Source organism: Trifolium pratense, linkage group LG2, assembly GCF_020283565.1.
Source record: "Trifolium pratense cultivar HEN17-A07 linkage group LG2, ARS_RC_1.1, whole genome shotgun sequence".
Taxonomy (NCBI): Eukaryota; Viridiplantae; Streptophyta; class Magnoliopsida; order Fabales; family Fabaceae; genus Trifolium; species Trifolium pratense.
Genome location: NC_060060.1, coordinates 70,401,605 through 70,421,840, shown reverse-complemented (window position 1 = coordinate 70,421,840; position 20,236 = coordinate 70,401,605). Strand labels below are relative to the sequence as shown.

Here is a 20,236-nt window from a genome sequence, read left to right as displayed (position 1 = left end):
GTTAGTTCACGCCAGTAAGAAAACCAAACCTCTTGTGTTCAGATTTCCAATCGATGTCGCTCCAACTTAGTAGGAGGCATATTGCCCGCAGAGAGTAATGAGTAGTTTCAATTTAAGCTTTCAGTTACCTTGTTAACCTATTAATCATTTCTTCTGAATCATCTAGAATCAAGCAACTTCATTCAATTTTAAACTCAGTATATTCAGCACTAATGTTTTAAGTGCGTAGTTCGATGAGAGATTCAGATACATTGTAAACATTCCTTTCCTCAATATCAGCCTATTATATTAGCAGAGTGTTACCTTTGTGTACCTCCAACAAACATGACTTCAATCTTTCAGCTTCGCTATTAGTACCCAACTCGGATTTACATAAACCAAACTGCTTGTTAGAGTAAAACCTTGTTCTCCTTCTAAGATGTCAGTTACCTTGGTTAACCTGTTAGTTGATATCATTAAGTGGCCTACAATTGAGTGCCTCAGTTTCGTATCCGTTTCAGAAGATCCTAAGTTTCTTGTTTGTTCAAACTCTCAAGTAGTAACCAGATTATTATAGTCAATTCTTATGTGTGAGACCCTATCATCCGATTCTCCACAAGATCTAATCCCAACCTTCTGAAGGAGTCGCCGGTGGTAAGAGATTGTAAGACTTGATTCTACAGGAGCGACTCAACGACTCAGTCTGTTGTTAAGGGTGAAAGAAGTTAAGGAATAATAATAGGAAGTGCAGTTTCAGGGAAATAATAAGAGGAGCGAAACTTGTACTATTAGAAGAATTCTCGGACTCGGTGTGTTTATATGAAGATAACCCTGGAAGTGTTAAAACTCTATGAAGACCAGGCCAGATATCGACCTAATGAAGAGAGTGGGATAATAAAGCCAATACGAAAAGCAATCGACGAAGTCAGCCGCAGAAGGATGTTAATCATAGCATAGGTTGGCGAAGCAAGAATTGAATGGAATTCAACTCTCGGATAACAACAGTGGACGAGGTAAGAGTCGATGTTGGGTCAATTAAGTTACTGCAAGTGGGGTATCATAGGAAAAAATAAGGGTGGTGACGAATGCGAATGTGGTGAAGAGAGTCAAGAGACTAAGAATATGAGACGACTAGAAGCGGTGTGAATGGATGTACCACAAACATGTAATGTTGTGAGGAAGTGTTAAATAGGAAGTGATGCGTCCGACGTCACAAAGCAATGAAGGTTTAATTTGTGATGTCATACGGTAGAAGGTGTATTGACGTGATGGGAAATAGAAATAATCAGCGAAGTAATTAATAGACGGACTTTTTGGAAGTAAGCACAACAGAGTAAACGTCGGTTAAGATGAGATGAAGGCTGAAATGACCCAACCAGAAAGATGGTTGTATATAACGGAATCAGAGTGCGCAGCAAGGGGACGAAATAGGAAAGCAATCTAATGTGTGCCCCAACGAATTGAGAATAAGAAGGTGAATAACTGTAAGTTGTTTAATAAGCATGCTGCGAATGGAGAGTACGTACAATTGACCTAAGGCCCATGAGCCAACGAATGATGAGTTGCATAAGCAACTTCCCTAACAAGGGTGATACAATGCTAACCGAATTTGAGAAGTATTAGAAACTCGATATAGTTTAGTCAACTGTATCTACAGTGGAACTGAAACTCCGACCCAGTCATTGCGTAAAAGAACCTGTCAAGAAAGACAAATTAAACTGGAGATTGAGGTTATAGGATGCTGAGAAATCCAATTTAGTTAGTTCTGCCGCACTTTTGTAGTACTGAACCGTTGAACGAAAGTTGAATTTGCTAGTCTGCTGAAGAAAACCATTTGGAATTTGTGAATGAGAAGAAGTAAGGAAACTAGATGAGAACGTAGGCAATTACCCCGATGATAAGTGAAGAAGTTCGAATTTCGAGGACGAAATTCTTTTAAGGGGGGTAGATTGTAACATCCCGACTTTGATTAATACAAGAAATATTAATTAGAGGATTTTTGGGACTTAATTATGAGTAGTAAGAATAATGAAGAATGCAAAAGGAAGGTGGAAGCATGGTTGTCAAACTCGCGAGTAGACTCTTAAACTCGTACGAGTTTACGTATCTAGGAAGCAAAAACGAATTGAATCGCTCATAGAATCGATTTTTGATAAACTCGATTAGATTCGAATAGACATACATAGACTCGTATAAACTCAACTCGCAAGTTTATGGTGAGTTTACGAGTCTACAAATTTTTCTAGAATTTTTTTTATATAAAAAAATCCCCATAAAAAGCCCAAAACACAAAAAAAAAAAATTATAAAAACCAAACAATTGAAAACCCTTAAACCCTTTTTTTTCCTACTATATATACGTAATAGTACATTAGTACCCAACATTTGGAATTAGAAACCATGAAACTAGTTGTCATCGACGAAGAAGGTGTTTTATCTGGGCAGAGTTTGATGATGATGATGGTGATGATTTTACCGGAGGTTTTGATGTTTTAAGCCATTATCATATATATATTTCACCGGAGCTTTGCTATTTTGTTTGTTTTATTATGGAGCTTTTTTGCTTTGGAGTTTGAAATTTGAATTTTTATTTGAAAATTGAATATATATATATATATATATATTGTAGAAAATAATAAGTAAATACTGTTGTGTATTATTCCTCAGCTCAAGGCTGGTTTAAATATGAAGAGTACAAACATAAAAGGAAATAATAGATAAGCTTAGAATCTCCTAGAAATAACAAACTAGGAAACTAAATATTTTCCAACACCCCCCCCTCAAGTTGGTGCATAGATATCTATCATGCCCAACTTGCCGATCAAATGCTCAAAGGTGGGTCTTGCTAAGCTTTTGGTCAAGATATCTGCAGTTTGCTGACTCGAAGTTACAAAAGGTAGACATATGATTCCGGCATCTAACTTCTCTTTTATGAAATGTCGATCGATCTCAATATGCTTGGTTCTGTCATGTTTAACTGGGTTATGAGCTATGCTAATAGCGGCTTTACTGTCAGAGTATAATTTCAATGGAAGCTCAATTTTCATCTTAAGCTCTTCTAGGACTCTGTGGATCCATAATCCTTCACAAATACCTTGAGCCATAGCTCTAAACTCAGCTTCTGCACTACTTCTTGCTACAACTCCTTGTTTCTTGCTCCTCCATGTCACAAGATTACCCCAAACATAGGTACAATATCCGGAGGTTGATCTTCTGTCAGTGACTGAACCTGCCCAATCAGCATCGGTAAAGATAGACACATTTCTTTCATTAGTCTTCTTAAAAAATAATCCCTTTCCAGGATTTGCTTTCAAATATCGCAGTATCCTATAGACTGCCTCAAGATGTTCCTCAAAAGGAGAATGCATAAACTGACTTACTACACTAACCGAGAAAGCAATGTCAGGTCTAGTGTGTGACAAATAAATCAGTTTCCCAACCAATCTCTGGTACCTTCCAGTATCAACAGGAACACTACCTTCTTCCCAAAGTTTTGCATTAGGATCCATGGGAGTATCTGCTGGTCGACATCCACTCATTCCTGTTTCTTTCAATAAATCTAGAATGTATTTTTGCTGGGAAACTACAATACCATCTTTTGATCGAGCAACCTCCATACCAAGAAAATATCTCATGGATCCCAAGTCCTTGATTTCAAAGTCTAATGCTAATTTCTCCTTTACTCTTGCCATTTCAACTATATCATCTCTAGTAAGGACGATATCATCAACATAAACAATTAGGACAGCAATTTTTCCATCTTGGGAGAACTTTGTGAACAAGGTGTGGTCAGCTTGTCCTTGAATGTATCCTTGTTTCTTCATGGAATAAGTGAACTTTTCAAACCAAGCTCTAGGAGACTGCTTTAATCCATACAAAGACTTATTTAGCTTGCATACATTTGATCCAAACTTGTCTTCAAAGCCAGGAGGAATGTCCATATATACTTCTTCTAAATCACCATTGAGAAAAGCATTCTTAACATCCAACTGATGTAGGGGCCAATCTAAGTTAGCAGCAAGAGACAAGAGAATTCTGACAGTGTTCAATTTTGCAACAGGAGCAAAAGTCTCTGAGTAGTCTATACCATAGGTTTGAGTAAAACCCTTAGCCACCAATCGAGCCTTGTACCTTTCGATTGACCCATCTGAATTATACTTCACAGTAAACACCCATTTGCATCCAACCGTCTTCTTGTCATCCGGTAGTGTCATAACACTCCAGGTTTTGTTCTTTTCAAGAGCTTTCATCTCCTCAAGTACAGCTTCCCTCCACTTTGGAACTTCTAGAGCAACCTGTACATTTTTTGGAATCTCTACACTAGACAATTTTGAGGTAAAGGCAGAAAAAGATGAAGACAAATTTGAATATGATATAAAATTGGACAATGGGTATTTAGTGCAAGATCTAACAGGTTTTCTAACAGCCACAGGATCATCGATATCAGGATACAAAATACGACTCTCAGAAACAGAGATAGACTTACCTTTTCTTTTTTTAGGAAGTTGATCATCCCCCAGTTCAGATTCATGACAGTGTTGAGATGTGGACTCATCACTTTCTTTGTGATTCTTTCTCACAAAAACCTTTCCTTTCCAAGTCTTGTTTCCTGCTTCAAACCTATTATCTTTATATGACTCATTATTTTGTGGCATTTCAATTAGATCATCATTATCATTGTTTTCAAGATTCTCATTGTTTTCTTCAAGAGAAAATGTAGGCTCGGATTCACCAAGCTCACTACTCATAACAGGAGTAGGATTAGATAAAAAATCATGGCCATTTTTCGTTGGTGCAGAAGTATAAGTCTTAGAACTTTGTGATACCGGCAAAGATAAATTATTAAAAAAACTCATGTCCTCAGTTTGAAACGAGTTAAAAAAACTCATGTCATCAATTTGAAACGAATCTTCATTTAAATTTCCCCCCTGAAAATGCGTGTCAAAAAAAGGTTTGTTTTCAAAGAATGTAACATCCATGGTGACAAACATTTTCTGGTTTTTTGGATCAAAACATTTATATCCCTTCTGGGTTGGAGAATACCCAACAAAACACATTTTATAGCACGCGGTTCGAGTTTGCTAATATTCTTATGTTCATGAACAAATGCAGTGCAACCAAAGATTTTTAAGGTCAAATCGTTTGAAACACGATCATTAGGAAAACATTCTTTGAAAATATGAATTGGAGTTTTAAAATTAAGAACTTTGGAGGGCACTCTGTTAATTAAGTATGCAGCAGTTAAAACTGCTTCACCCCACAAATAATTTGGTACTTTACTTGCGAAAAGTAAAGCTCTAGCCACCTCCAACAAGTGCCTATTTTTCTTTCTGCAACTCCATTTTGTTGGGGAGTGTTAGGACATGAACTTTGATGCACAATTCCATTTTCACGAAAAAAATCACTCAACATTGTGTTAAAATATTCTTTGCCGTTATCACTTCTAAATACTTGAATATTTGTTTGAAATTGATTTTGCACCATTTTAACAAAATCTTTTACGGCCTGACAAACGTCAGATTTCCCTTTTAACAAGTACACCCAACTAACTCTTTAGTGATCATCTATAAATGTGATAAACCATTTTTTATGAGAAAGTGTACTCGTTCGGTTAGGGCCCCAAACATCACTGTGAATAACAGAAAAAGGTTTTGATGGTTTGTAGGGCTGTAATGGAAAATGAGAACGATGATGTTTTGCAAATTCACATGCTTCACATTTAAACAAAGATAAATCCTTATTACGAAATAACTCAGGAAATAAGTGTTTTAAATAAGGAAAACTAGGATGACCTAATCGTGAATGCCATAACATAACATCATCATTATTATTATTCAAAACCAAAAAAAGATTCAAAGCATGAACTTATTGGTTTGGAAGGTAGTTGTGATTCAGGTTCAATGTCGAAGTAGTAGAGTCCTCCACTCTCCTTAGCACTACCAATCATCTTCCCCGAGTTCAAATCCTGAAAAACACAACGAGTACGGAAAAAATTAGTTTGACAATTTCTATCTTGGGCTAATTTACTGACAGACATGAGACTACAAGATAGATTTGGGACATGAAGAACATCTTTAAGGGTTAGACTTGGAGACAACACAACCGAACCTTTACCCGCAATGGCTGAAAAGGATCCATCCGCAATTTTTATTTTATGGTTACCTGCACATGGACTATAAGAAGAAAACAGAGTAGAATCACCAGTCATGTGATCACTTGCACCCGAATCTACTATCCAAGCACGACTGGGACTGACACTAAAAAGGGCAGAAGTACCTTTGGGGGCAACAGAGCCAGAAAGAGTGTTAGATTCAAGAATTTTGTACAGTCTGTCTAGTTGTTCCATCGTGAATGAAAGCTGAATTGAAGAAGACTGATGCTCTTGATCAGAATTACTGGCTTGGAATGTATGACCCTCACCTCCACCTTTGTTCTTCTGATTTGAAGGTCGCGGAAGACCATGTAATTTCCAACATTGAAAAATAGTATGTCCCAAACGATGACAATATTTGCATTCACGACGGTATTTGAAAGTGGATGATCGTCGTCGAGAATAAAAAAACGTCATAATTAATAATCTTAGCCAAGGAGTACCGGAAGCAGCAAAGAAAAGTAACGCCGGCGAACAGTACTCGTGAACAGTAATCACGTGAACAGTACGTATGAACAGTGCCTCCGATGAACAGTATTCTGAATGAACAGTGGCGCGTGAACAGTACCACGGGTGAACAGTGCCGCACACAAAATCAGTCGTCGTGGTCAGATTGTAAACACGACGGCGGCTAGGGTTTTGCGGAAGCGAGACCCCCAAAATCGGGAGCTCTCGATACCATGTAGAAAATAATAAGTAAATACTGTTGTGTATTATTCCTCAGCTCAAGGCTGGTTTAAATAGGAAGAGTACAAACATAAAAGGAAATAATAGATAAGCTTAGAATCTCCTAGAAATAACAAACTAGGAAACTAAATATTTTCCAACATATATATATATATATATATATATATGAGCAACTTATAGGCTTTTGAAACTCATTTTTAAGTTTCCATAAACTCGTACGAATCTACGAATCGAGCCTACGACCCTTTGCGAGTATGAGTAGACTCTCGAGTCTGACAACCTTGGGTGGAAGACTCTTTGAGTAAGGACACTATAGTAATTAAGCAAATGTGAGTATATAAAGGGATATGGTCCTATCTTCACTTCATTTTTCCCATTACACTTTCAGTAAACTCTATATCCCTTTTCATTTCTCTCTCTCACGCCATGTTCTCTCTCCATCTTAGCACCACCCAATAAACCTATAAGCTCACAAACTCATCAATTCAAATAATCTGATGCATGTGGACCATTCTACTTCTAGAAACTTTATGTAACAAGGTAAAGTACCTAAACCCCTTTCTTTTTCTCTATGGGCGTGACAGTCCAATTTCTCGCTACTAAGGAATATCACTTTTCAATCTTTACGAATCTTGGTTTGCATGTACCCTTTTGGATGTTTGGGTAGCTGTTATGAATGGATAGAAACTTGGAATTAGTAAGAACTCTTCAAAGACTTGAAGAATTAAGTTGAGGAGGTAAGGACTGGTGTATATAAGGACAGTAGCTAAAGAGCATAGTAGAGGATAAGAACAATCAAAGCTAGGAGCTTGAAGGACTTGGGTTGAAGCTTGAAGAGTGATTGGTGATTTTTGGGTGAAACTCGTATTCTGGTATAGGCCTTCATTCAAAAGGTAATAGCTCTCTCCCTGTAACTCCGAATTGAGTGATTTTTGTTTCTATGGAAAGCTGACGAAATTCCCTTCGACTGAGTTTTGATTTTGTAATTTCTGGATCAATATTGAGGTCTCGGAAGGCTTCTGAAGCTGAGGGTCTGATGTGGATTCTATGCAGAAAATTCTCTATACGGAATTGAAGTATATGCAAATTCTGCATTTTGGCGAGTTCCGGGAGATGTCGATAGTGCGGTTCAACTTCAATTTCAGGTGGGTTTGTTTAAGTAGAGACATGGAAACCATAAGTCCAAAGCATAGGAATTTATAATTGTTAAGTTAGAAAAATTGATGAATTTGTTTAGAAATGTATACTTTGAAATGCTTGAGTAAATTCCCTTCCACATACTCAAATGTGCTGTGAATGTGTTTGGATAATTGTAGTTTCATGAGGTATAAGTTAGGAGTCAATGGGCATTGTTAAAAGTTGATTTAATAACTTAATTTTTATGAAAAAAACTCCATTTTTGCAGTAAATTGATCACTGTGTAAGATGGAGAAAATCTGTTGTTTTAAGGCCTGGATGACTCCTGACTCGTACAATAATGGTCCTTGATTATTAGACATGTTCACACACCATTTCAACATCAATTTTAGAATGGTATGATAATAATTTAGAGCTTATGACTTGTGCGAGTTTTTCCGTATATTAAGACACGTTAACGCCATTTTCGGTTGTGGTACTATATTGTGATAATAATTTGGAGTTGACTGATTTCATAACAATTTATTTACTATTGGGCTCTAAGTGATTAGCACAATGTATGTAAAATCTCCAACCGTCTAATGCGAGTTACCGTGTAAAGATGCATAAGAACATAAGCTATATTAGTTCACCGGGACTGGTTGTTAAGTAAGAATGTTAGAATTAGTATAGTTGGTCATATTGTGGTTAATCCCAAACCACAATTCAGTATAGCTTATGCTATAAGAGGGTTAAGTGGAAATCCGTTAAGTTGAGTAATTATTGTGAGTGAGACCAACGTGGCATAGCTATGTCACAACGGGTAGTGGAGAACATCCTAAGTGGAGAACATCCTGAGAGGAGTACATCCTTAGTGGACCTTTCGACAAATACTCACCTCGGAAGCTTCCTGTAAAATGAACAAGATAATGATTGTGTGATACACTTTTATTTATGTTATACTATTCTCTAATAGATATGAGTTTATTAGTGATCAACTATTTTCAGGACCTCGGTGTTAGTACACCAAGTAGAGGGTAGTAAGAAACTCACTGAGGCTTAGAAGTCTCACCCCACGATTATTGATTATAGGTAACAGGATGTTCGTTCAAGAAGATGAGGATTGGACGATTCAACAAGGCTTATGGAAGTCTATTCGGTGGTTATCTGTGTTAGACTCAAGGAAGCTTTTGTATAGGATTATGCCATATGTACATGTATTTATGGTTCTGATGTAAACTTATTAACGGTTACATTAAGACAGCTTATTCAGTTTAATTAAATCATGTATATTTGGTATTTCCTTCAGACTACTCGTGTAAAAGATCAGTTTTATTTCCGCAATTTTAATGTTCCCGATTCAGTTATGTATGCTCGTATTGATATTCTAGATAAATTAATATGGGGTGTTATATATTTACTATTAACTTGTCTGTTCTGGTACGAGATGTTGTAACATCTGTCTCAACATCGTGTTATCTCAAGTGTTCCAACATTGTGTACAACATCTATCACCAGCATGCCAGAATGTGTGTGACTATGAGCCAAATGTTGAGGATGATGTTTTGGGCATCATGTCACTTGACAGGAAGAAAGCTGACATGTAAAATGTCTCTTCTGTCCTCTTAGAGAATGTTTCATTCGTTTTGAAGAAAATGTCTAGAAGTAACAAATTTGTGTTTTAAAGGTACTAGTGCTATGAGAAGCTGGATTTTTGGTGAGTATGTTTTTTTAATTATGAAGCAAGCTATGGCGTTTGTTGTGAAGCTTCCAATAACCTTTATGGGTGTAATCTCTAAGAGTATTATGAGACAACTCTTTGAGATTGAGAGATCAAAAGCAATCCAAAGCCAAAAAGGGAGTGTCTTTGACTTCTGACTATAGATTTCTTTTGTCGGACCACATGTTCCTAACATTGTTATCTCTGTCGGTTGGTATATGTTGTTTCTAGGAACAATGTTTTCTTATGCCCTTGTCATGTTGAGCAAACAAGGGGGAGATGTCTGTTTTATGAGTGTTGACTATGATGTTTGATGTGGTGGATATAATATGGTTCCTCCACTACTGATTTATATATGATGAGGTATGTATCCCATTGTGTTATCTTCGGTTGTAGTAGCTCCGTGCACTATGTGGTTGATGTGATGAAGATAGTATAAGTTTATGCCTTATGACTTACGATCTTCATGCTATACTGTTGGAGTTTGGTCATGGTATTGCGGATGAAAGCTCGCATGTTCTCTTTTCACTACTTTGGTTCTCCGTATCTTTTGTGCCCTGGATTTCTAGCACCTCTATGTGCATTATGGTCTGTAATATATGCACTCTGGAATTTCTGCTTCTGCTACTCTATGTTCTGATATGTATGATGTTTGTCAAAATTATGGCTAAAAAGGGGGAGTAGTGTGTGTGTGGACAGATGTGCTTACATCTGGTGAAAGTAGTTTGTGCTTATGCTTCTAAAGTAGTTTGTGCTTATGCTTCTATGCTCGTATTGAGGGGGAGTGTGAGTTATATGCATGTGTTGAGAGGGAGTCGAAAACTCTTCTCTATCTATCGATTGTATGCATGAATTCAGGGGTGTTGATGTTTCCTAGTTCTATGTGTTTATTCTCTGGTGGCTGGGAATGTATTTTTCCTAGTTCTATATGTGTGGGAATTGATGTTTCCCTGGTGAGCTTATGATTGAATGGATGTGCTCTGATCATAGGAGTTTATTTCTCCTATCTTTGAATCCACAATGGGAGTTTATTTCTCCTTTATTTTGTTCCTTGAGGCTAGAAGTGTTTATTTCTGATGTTGCATGCCTCTGATGCTACTTACAAATTTTCTTTAGCTAAAGCTTTATCTTGGAAGTAGTCTTACTATGTGTTCCTTTCTTTCTTAATTGTGTGATCATGTTGACTCGAAGGAAAGGTGATATTGTATCTCTCTTAATACTGTTCTAATATTGTTTTAGCCAAAATTTGTCAAAGGGGAGATTGTTGGGTTTTTGTATGTTGGCTACATTTTGCAAAAACATCTTTTAGCCAAGTGTTGAGACAGATGTACGAACACATTGGAACAACACATGTGTAGTCTGACTGCGCGCCAGCTAGCGTTATTGTTTTACATTCAATCTTTCGAAAATTTGATTGAAGAATTATTTCGTGGTTTCTTATACAAGGAGCACGTGGTCAAGTAGTTTCTGAAGGCAACCGAACCCTAGTTCTATTTTCTAAAGAAATAAAATAATTTTAAGAAAATATATTATTTGATTCAAAAATATGTCTGCGGCTGCTGCAAGGTTTTGAAGACCTAATTCTGTCTTGGAGCCCAAGCTATTCCACTACTATTTAAAGGGTGCTGCTAACCCTGTTTACACACCGAAACTTGAAGCTAAAATAGAATATCAAAGATGTAGTCTTTTAGGGTTTCGTGTCTTTGAGCCACTCTCTAGGAGAGTTGGTGTAAAGTGAACCACTCGGGTTGTGAGATGGTCACTATGTCCTCACTCAGAAACCTGTAGGTAATGAGTTGAGTATTGTACTTGGAGGAAGCTTTTAAGCAACTCCAAATTGTGAACTTAGTCGTTGGATAGGTATTTGTCATGGAAGTTTGTCTTCTAGTTTGTTCATAATTGTTCTGTTGATCCAATCGCTTTCTGTGATTGAAGAGGGAGTTGAGGAGCGCCTCATACCTAGGTGAGTCTTAGGTAGAAAGTATAGCACGGGTAGTGATTAAGTGAGGAGTTGTAAACGGGGGAGTTTAGCTTTGAATTGATACTATTTAGTGGACTTTATCCCTGGCTTGGCATACCCCCAGAGTAGGCTGTTATGTTGAACTGGGTTAACAATTCTGGTGTATTGTTTATGCTTTTCAGTATATGTTTTTAATGCTCTGCGACAAGTGTCTGAACATCGTGGACAACACTTGTCTACTGTACAGGATATGATACAATTATCCTATCCAATTTCTATCCGTTGTTTGGTGCAATTATTGGAAAGGATAAATTTAACCTATTGTTAATCCTATCCTATTGACCCTTTATTATTCTTATCCTTATTTTAAGCTGGGTTAGCAACATGATAGGATTTACTAAACCTATCCAATTTTCGCTGCTCCTCTTTTCGAATCCCACCTAAAGCAATTGGAAGATTTTTTTATTCTATTTATTCACCATATTTTTGATTTGTCCATACACATTGCTTCTGACAATCTGCTAATCACCATCTCAATTATTATTACCATCATCATTTACCATAGAAAAGAAAAAAAAAATCATCATCGTTCACCTTTTATTTTTTAATACAATTTTATTTTTGCATGCCTTAACAATGTGTTTTTTTAGGCACAGTATGTGTGATTTTAGAAAATTTGCTAATTGAATTTTTGTTGCTATAAATTTGATACAATTTAAATTTTAACAACATAAATTTTATGTTTTGTAAAAATATAAAATCATTTCTATATATATATATATATATATATATATATATATATATATATATATATATATATATATATATATATGTATATATACTCCCTCCGTCCCAAAATATAAGCAAAAATTGGTCAATGAAAGTTGATGTATTTGGTTTAAAATTTAGTCCAGATACATTCACTTTTATTGACCTCCTTTTGCTTATATTTTGGAACGGAGTAGTGTGTGTGTGTGTGTGTATATATATATATATATATATATATATTCACTTTACAAGAATAATTTTATCATTTACTAGAAAATAATAACTTTATCATATAAATATAACATGTATCTTATCATATATATATATATATATATATATATATATATATATATATATATATATATATATATATATATATATATATATATATATTAAGTGTGCACCAAACACAGGATATGATAAAATAATGTTATCCTATTTCATATCATATGTGCATCAAACACATGATAGGATACATGTTTATCATGTTACTATCCTATCCTTATCCAGCTTCTTATCATATGATATTCATATCTTATCATGCGCACCAAACGGCCCTTGATGGTTATCCGGACATTGCCAATTTGAAAAGAAAGTTGAACAGATTACTTGGAGTAATTGACTATGAAGGTATTCTCGTAACGGATCTCAAGAAATCTGTCATGGGTGAGTGTTTGTATCCAATCATATTATGCATCCAAAACTAATGCACGGGGAAGTAGAATATTTGCCTTATTTGACACTAAAATAGTGGTTGAGCCTTAATTTAACCCTATGTGGTGATTATAGAATAGAAAACCTAACCTTATAGAGAAGAGAGAGTGAATGATAGGAAGAGGAATAACGACGACATGTTAGTGAGATTAGCAAATGTTGGTATTTGTAATGGTCATTAAGTTAACATCATAGTCGTAGTTAATGATGTTGGTTTCCCCAAGATAACTATGGACATCGATTTGTGTTATACCATAAGATTAATTGGTATCATAACCTATTCCAGGATCCGTTGGGCCACCTTTTATCAGTTTCCGCTATCGGGCCTCCTACCATATATATTCACACACCAAGCCCAATAGTGTTGGGTGTGGGGGCATATTAAAGAGTCCCACATCGGTCAATAGTGTCGGGATTTATAAGTAAAGATAATCCTCACCTTAAAAGTCGATTTTGTAAGGTTGAGTTAGACCAACTCTCAATTTTAAGTTGGTATCAGAGCCTCCTCCAAAATTTGTTGGGCCACATACTATCAGGTTTCCGCTATCAGACCTACCCACCATTTATAGTCACACGCCCAGCACTAAGTGTTAAGATCTCACATCGAATGTGAGATGACTTGAACATGGGTTTATAAGTAGAGGCAATCCTCACCTTATAAGCACCTTATAAATCAGGTTTTGTAGGGTTGAGAAGCACAAGTCTCAATTCTAAGAAAAAATAAAATCATAAAGAGGAACGATGAAGTCATTACCTTAATAGCAGTGATAAGAACTTTTTCGTTAATAAGTGCAGTTGTACCCCCAACATGTTCACTTGACTGCTTTGAAGGAACTTCGGGACAAACAGTACTACTAAGAAAACCATATACAGTTGCAGAAACTAGTTCCCAATATGCAGTCACTATGCTAGGGTAATTGTGGGATACAGCTTTAAGTGCCTGAAAAAGATTAATTTGAACAAATCAATATACTACCATGACAATTTCACTTTCTATTGAATAAACTATGGATAAATCATATCAACCAATGACTACTATTTTTTTTTTAATAAACTATGGATAAAACGTATCAATAAACCAATGACTACTACTTTTAGTTAAACTTAACTTACACTTAAATTTTGCAGTAAGCCATTAAATTTCAAAAAACATTATCCATAAAGAAAAGAAACACTTCTATAAAACATATAACGAGTACAATATTTTGATACAATTATATATAAATCGGTCTTCACTTTTTAAATTTGTGAGGGACTAAAATGGGTCTTCACTTTTTAAATTTTATTTTTACAACTATATATAAATAAATTTTGAATTTTCTACTGTATTTATTTTATTAGTTCAATATTTTAGATATTACATTAATGAAAATATATATATGAGGGGTGTTGGGGTCACACCCTTTAACACACTCCTATCAATTGGAGCCACGTCATCTCTCATATTTTAACTTCAACTGGTAACCGGTTCTCCAAGTAGAGAGAAATAACACAGCTTTTTTTTTTAATTGTTGCTACATCTCCATCTCAAGATCAACCACCACTGTCCGACGAAATTCCGCGGTGAAGAACGACAACAGAATCAGAAGAACCCACAAAACAGAGTCTTTGTTGAAACTGATGATGAAACAGGAGCAGATGAACCAACAAAAGTGATAAAACTCATGAATCAGGAACCCAGGTGTGAAGCTAAACCAACGACGAAGAACAACACTGAGAGAAGCAGAAGAAGGCTTCAGACGGAATTGTTGACGGGGCAGCTGGCGACCGCGGCGGCGATTTGGGAATCGATCCCACTTAGGGATTGCTACAGTACCAAATCCCTTTTTCCCAATTCATTTTGAACTAAATATAGAAATAGAGAAGTGAATCTGAACTGGGTTAAAAAGAGACAGAAAGCCGTAGCACCAATGGCGGAGCAGCGATTTCCATTCAAGGAAGAAAACGAGTTACTGTTCATCGATGGGTTTTGCCATCGCATTACTGTTCATCGATGGGTTTCCCTTTTTATTTATTAAATTATTTTACAATTTAATTGAGGCTTAGTTATGCTATGATAAAAGGAATGACATATACATATATGGGTACAAGAATGAGAACAAGAATGGTGGTGTCATATAAATAGAAAAATAAATAAAGTTAGTCAAAGAATCAGGTGGAACAAGACATCCAGGTAGAATATTCAATAGAACTTGTAAGAGAGATGTCTATGGTGACAGTGGAAATGAGAAGAAGATGGAACAGGTTACTATCCAAATAAAAAATAATAATAAAATAAAAAACAAAAAAGAATGAAGGCTAAACCGGTTACAAGTGCAACAATAAAAATAACGGATGAGGTGGCTCCAATAGATGAGACTGTGTTTAAAGGGGTGTGTAGCACCCCTATATATATATATATATATATATATATATATATATATATATATATATATATATATATATATATATATACGCATCAATAAAACATAAGCTTATATATAATAATCACTTGTGCATACACAAAAACAATTAGAGTCATGCTAACTAGTGCCCCCGAAGGGACTAGTTAGCATTTTCCAAAATCCAAACAATTATACACATAAATGGGGATGATTAAACTAGTGTAAATGTGTCTAAACTCCATGAGACATGGGTTCAAACCATGAGATTCTACTTTTTAATTTGTTTTAATTGCACTCTTGGTCTCTAAAGTATCACAATTGTGCGATTTGGGTCTTTAAGCCACGTCAAACCCATGCTAGCATCTCCTCACATGTGTCGTGTCAAGTAATGCCCAAAAAGAACTATATAAGTGCCACATAACCATTTTATGTTAGTAAATTGACAAAAGACTAACAAAGGGACGTAGTTGTTAGTGGGGGAGAAGTTGAGAGAATAAATGGGCGCAATTGGTACTTGAGAGACTCAAATCTCACAACCGCAATACCTAAAGCTAAAAGTACAACTAAGCCAAAAGTAATATCACGAAACAAAAAGATCACAATGTCAACACTCCAAAGAAAATGTTTTTTATTTTGTTTTTGAAACGACCAATGTTAGTTGCTAGTTTGTTAAATTAATATTTTTTTCTCCTTCACCCGGGGTTGAACCTGAGACCTCCTGCTCCTCTTAACCCTTAGCTCAAACTAGTTGAGCTACCCCACCCCCTCTAAAGAAAATGTTGTTTAACAGTCTGAAAGAGATTGTGTTTGGTTTTTACAGCCTCATTAGCTTAACTCTAACAGATTTGTTACTGCCCATCTAACAGTTTGTAACAGACTCTAACTTAAACTCTGCAACAATGTTAACACATGCAGAGACACCTTAACATAACAGAGACTGCACATTATGCACATTACACTTAGCAACCTATGCCAAAAATATGTTGTGACAAGATTACCTGAAGGGCTTCAAGGCAAATGCTTGGGCAACTTCCTTGCGATGAATATTCAAATAACAAAGAAAGAACACCCGACTTCTTTTCATTCTCAAGATAACCTGAAGGAAAACCAACAATTGCAGACATGAAGCCAAACTAACAGATATCAAAATCCTATATCCAAAATCAAACCGATAAGCATATCTGTTATCCTAGTAAGTTGATGCACCTACCGTTGTTGACTCATATATCCAACAATAATACAAAATTCTATAAGCAAAGCATAGGAAAAGAGTAGTAAAGATACAAGAGAATAAAAATGCTATGTGATTAGTGTAGGAGAATACTCCAATAGGCATTCTCTTATAGTTAGCAATTTTTCTAATATAGTATAGTAATGATCAAAATATTGATTATGTCCAGGCCTAGAGGTGACTAGCCTTCAGAATTTGAAGGATATACCACTCGATATGCCTAATCAAACATCTTCAAATTCCTTGTTTATGAATGAAATCTCAAAGGGAACACTGGAGATTTCAAGAATACGCCAAGCAATATACCTAATCTAAGTCTCTAAGGTGACACCTAGGATTCATTGCGATGCAAAACTTTATGCACCATTGCTTATAATTAGATCAAACACTATTACCATAGGTATTCATCCAAGCCTAATAATAGTAAGACTAATATACCAACATCCTGCAAATTATACAAACCCATCATGACCTCATTTATCCAAATCCCCACAATCTCGTTACACACACACCTGAAACCTTACTTCCCAATCACCTGTCTGTCTTTTTCATCATTAGTACAACATAAATCCAATTACACAATAATATGCAAAAAAATATCATTTTCTATGCATTCACTATTAATCAGGAGATCTATCTCGATCAAAATAACTGAAACATTCAACTGAAATACACACAAGAATTATGAGAACATAAAATAAGAATGAAAGAATCTTCATAAGAAATAAGAAATATTCACATCTAAAGCAATTTTTTATCTCAGATTTTAGACTATTTCTTTAGTTTAAATGATAACTGATACAATCACTTTTAACATCAAGAGTACTATATAAAAGATACCTGAGGAAACCTCATCATAGAGCATCTTCCTTACTTGAGCAGAGGATGGTGAGGTAGACAGAGCTAATGTCAAACAACCAACTGCAGCATCCTGCCAACAGGGATCATGTTAGACATCTATAATACTACCCCAGAAATCTGGAGCCAGAAGAACAATACTTTGGACAATCATACAACTAACCAGCAGATTATTCTGGTCATTTTTGTACCGAAACCCTTCTTTAATCCTTGTTCTAAGAGAAGTAATAACAGTAGGCAACAAATTTGGTGGCATTCTCGAATATCTGGCAAACACAATTATTTCAGTTCAGATACTAATTAATTATCAACAAGTAAATATTTTGCACATATTAAGCATAACCAGCATCAAGATATTCTGGTTAAGTTCTGCGGCTTAAGATTATGTGAGTACTACTTTGTGTCAGATTTACATTAATCAAGTAACTGTGTCATATCAAAGGGGAAAACTTTTCTCACTCTTTTTCCTGCTACTAATATCCTACACATAACTTACTTTTTATAATTTCATTCTAAACTTCCCTCACAATGCATAGCTTAATTATATTTTTGGACTACTTATTTGCAATTCCCAAATTTTCATCTCCAGGTTTCATTTTCAATTGTTTCAACATTCAGTTAGGTGGCAACAACATTGAGCATTGAGAAAACCGTTAGGTGGCGCTGTTCAATAGATAAGTTGCTGAGTTGGCAAAACTGTTGATTATAGGGGTTCCCAACTTCCCATTAATGTCATATAAATTAAACACTAATACCATCCTATCCACCTTATACGGAAATTTAAATGACACCGAAGAATATCACCGACTCTGAGAGAATAGTATTTTTAGTCTTGGCATTTTCTATCTGTGTTTGTACTTGAGCCTTTCAGTTTTTCTGTTACGCTAACTGGCACTGACAGTATGAGCAGGTGCTAGCTGGCAGAGGTAGTTAGATCAGGGTGTAGGTTAAGCCTAGTCAGGTGTAGGATAACCTCACCTATATATGTTGTAATCTGAGTTTTCCTCAGTGTGCAAAATCTTTTCTATAGAATAAAAAGTTTTGCATCAATATATCCTCTCGTTCTAGTTTTTCAATAGACCCCAACAGTAATAGAACTAGAGCATTATGAGCTGAAAAAAAAAATGACGTTGCTGGAAGCAAAGAGACATACGGTGTATGTAATACCAAAAGCCTGATAATTTTGAGCAACAATGCGAGCAATTTGCCATGAGCTTCATGCTGTATCAAGTAAAGAATACCTGCAATAGAGAAAAAAAATAACTGAAAATCAAGTAAACTACGGAAAATGAAGAGTCGATAAATTTTTAAGGAAAACAATAGTATAATAAAAAATTGTTAGTAACTACATAATTCAATTAGATACTGCAGATGTTTCAGCTACCTCTATGAATTTCGAGTAAAATTTGCCCAAGAGAGCTTGAAAGTGCAGTGAAAGATCCAACTTTGCTAGATTCTTTGTATTCTGCTACTTGCAGGAAACTGGAAGAAGGACCATCCAACATGGCCACTAGAGTTGATGCAGATGCCATACGGGCCTATAGATAGCATAAACAACCTTTTCTTAGATGGGAATATGATAGACCCATTACAAATGGTTATTATAGAAAGAAAACAAATATGACCCATTACAAATAGATGTGAGATTTGGATTTTGGCCATAATGGGAAAGTGCTAAATGTGGAGAAAATGACAAAGGAGTAATTGCTACTACCTCCGTCACTAAATATAAGACCCTCTTTACATTTTTCTTTGTCCCTTTTATAAGACCCCTTTCATATTTTCAAGGGCATTAATTATTTCTTTACCAACATACCCCTAATTAAATTGCATATTTTTGTACAATCTGTAATAAATACTTTAGAAAAATAATAACTCATTCTCTTTCTTGAAGGATAAAATTGTAAAAACAATACCAATTGTCAACAAATTTAATGTCACAATCCACTTTCTTAATCTCCGCAATTTCTCAATGGGGTCTTATAATTAGGGACGGAGGTAGTATTATATAACAATTTAATATTATTATGTATCATTATATACAATATTTGTTTAACATGAGAAAGGATCAAAATATTTCAGGAGTATTGAATATTATATACGTTAAGAGGAGGGTTATATTGACTCCAAGAGTAAGTTATAAAAGCTACTCCAAATCATGGCCTTTGATTTTAATTTCAATTAATGGCTAAGATTGATTGATTATAAAACACAAAGTGAGACTTATTTTTTATTGTATTGGAAAATTATCAAAACATACCATAAATAGAAGAGAATGAATCAATTATAATCATCAATTGAGACTTATTTGTTGATCACATGGGAAAACAAGGATTTTACACACTCTGAAATGGTGTAACACTAATCGTTTGACAATCCTGCTTCTTTTCATACAATTTTTTACGGCATGCTTCTTTTCTTTTCAATTTTACAAGTGTACCATTTTTTTTTTGTGGTGTATGCTTTTTTTGTTACAATATTCTCTTTGCTCGTATTTTTCTTTTCTTGTTATTAGTTCAATATTTTTTGTTTTCTTTTTTTACAAATTCGAACAATAGATTAATTTAATAATTTAATTTGTAATGATTTTGTTGAAGAAACAAACAAGTTTTTAGTAATGGATGTCAATGTTTTTGAAGAGATTCCATGTAATATGCAAGTAGAAGTGG

General features: G+C 35.2%; 1 protein-coding gene across 4 annotated transcripts in view; it reads right to left on the bottom strand.

Moving 5' to 3' along the window:
* Positions 1-20,236, bottom strand: part of LOC123904004 (HEAT repeat-containing protein 6) — a 46,357-nt gene that overhangs the window by 20,441 nt on the left and 5,680 nt on the right. For all 4 annotated transcript variants that reach the window (XM_045953702.1, XM_045953703.1, XM_045953704.1 and 1 more), the window contains 6 exons: positions 18,952-19,105; positions 18,721-18,808; positions 17,731-17,833; positions 17,550-17,640; positions 16,477-16,574; positions 13,849-14,034 (listed from right to left, as the gene is read on the bottom strand). In XM_045953702.1, the coding sequence (XP_045809658.1) occupies positions 13,849-14,034; positions 16,477-16,574; positions 17,550-17,640; positions 17,731-17,833; positions 18,721-18,808; positions 18,952-19,105 (720 nt within the window). The remainder of the gene's footprint in view (positions 1-13,848; positions 14,035-16,476; positions 16,575-17,549; positions 17,641-17,730; positions 17,834-18,720; positions 18,809-18,951; positions 19,106-20,236) is intronic.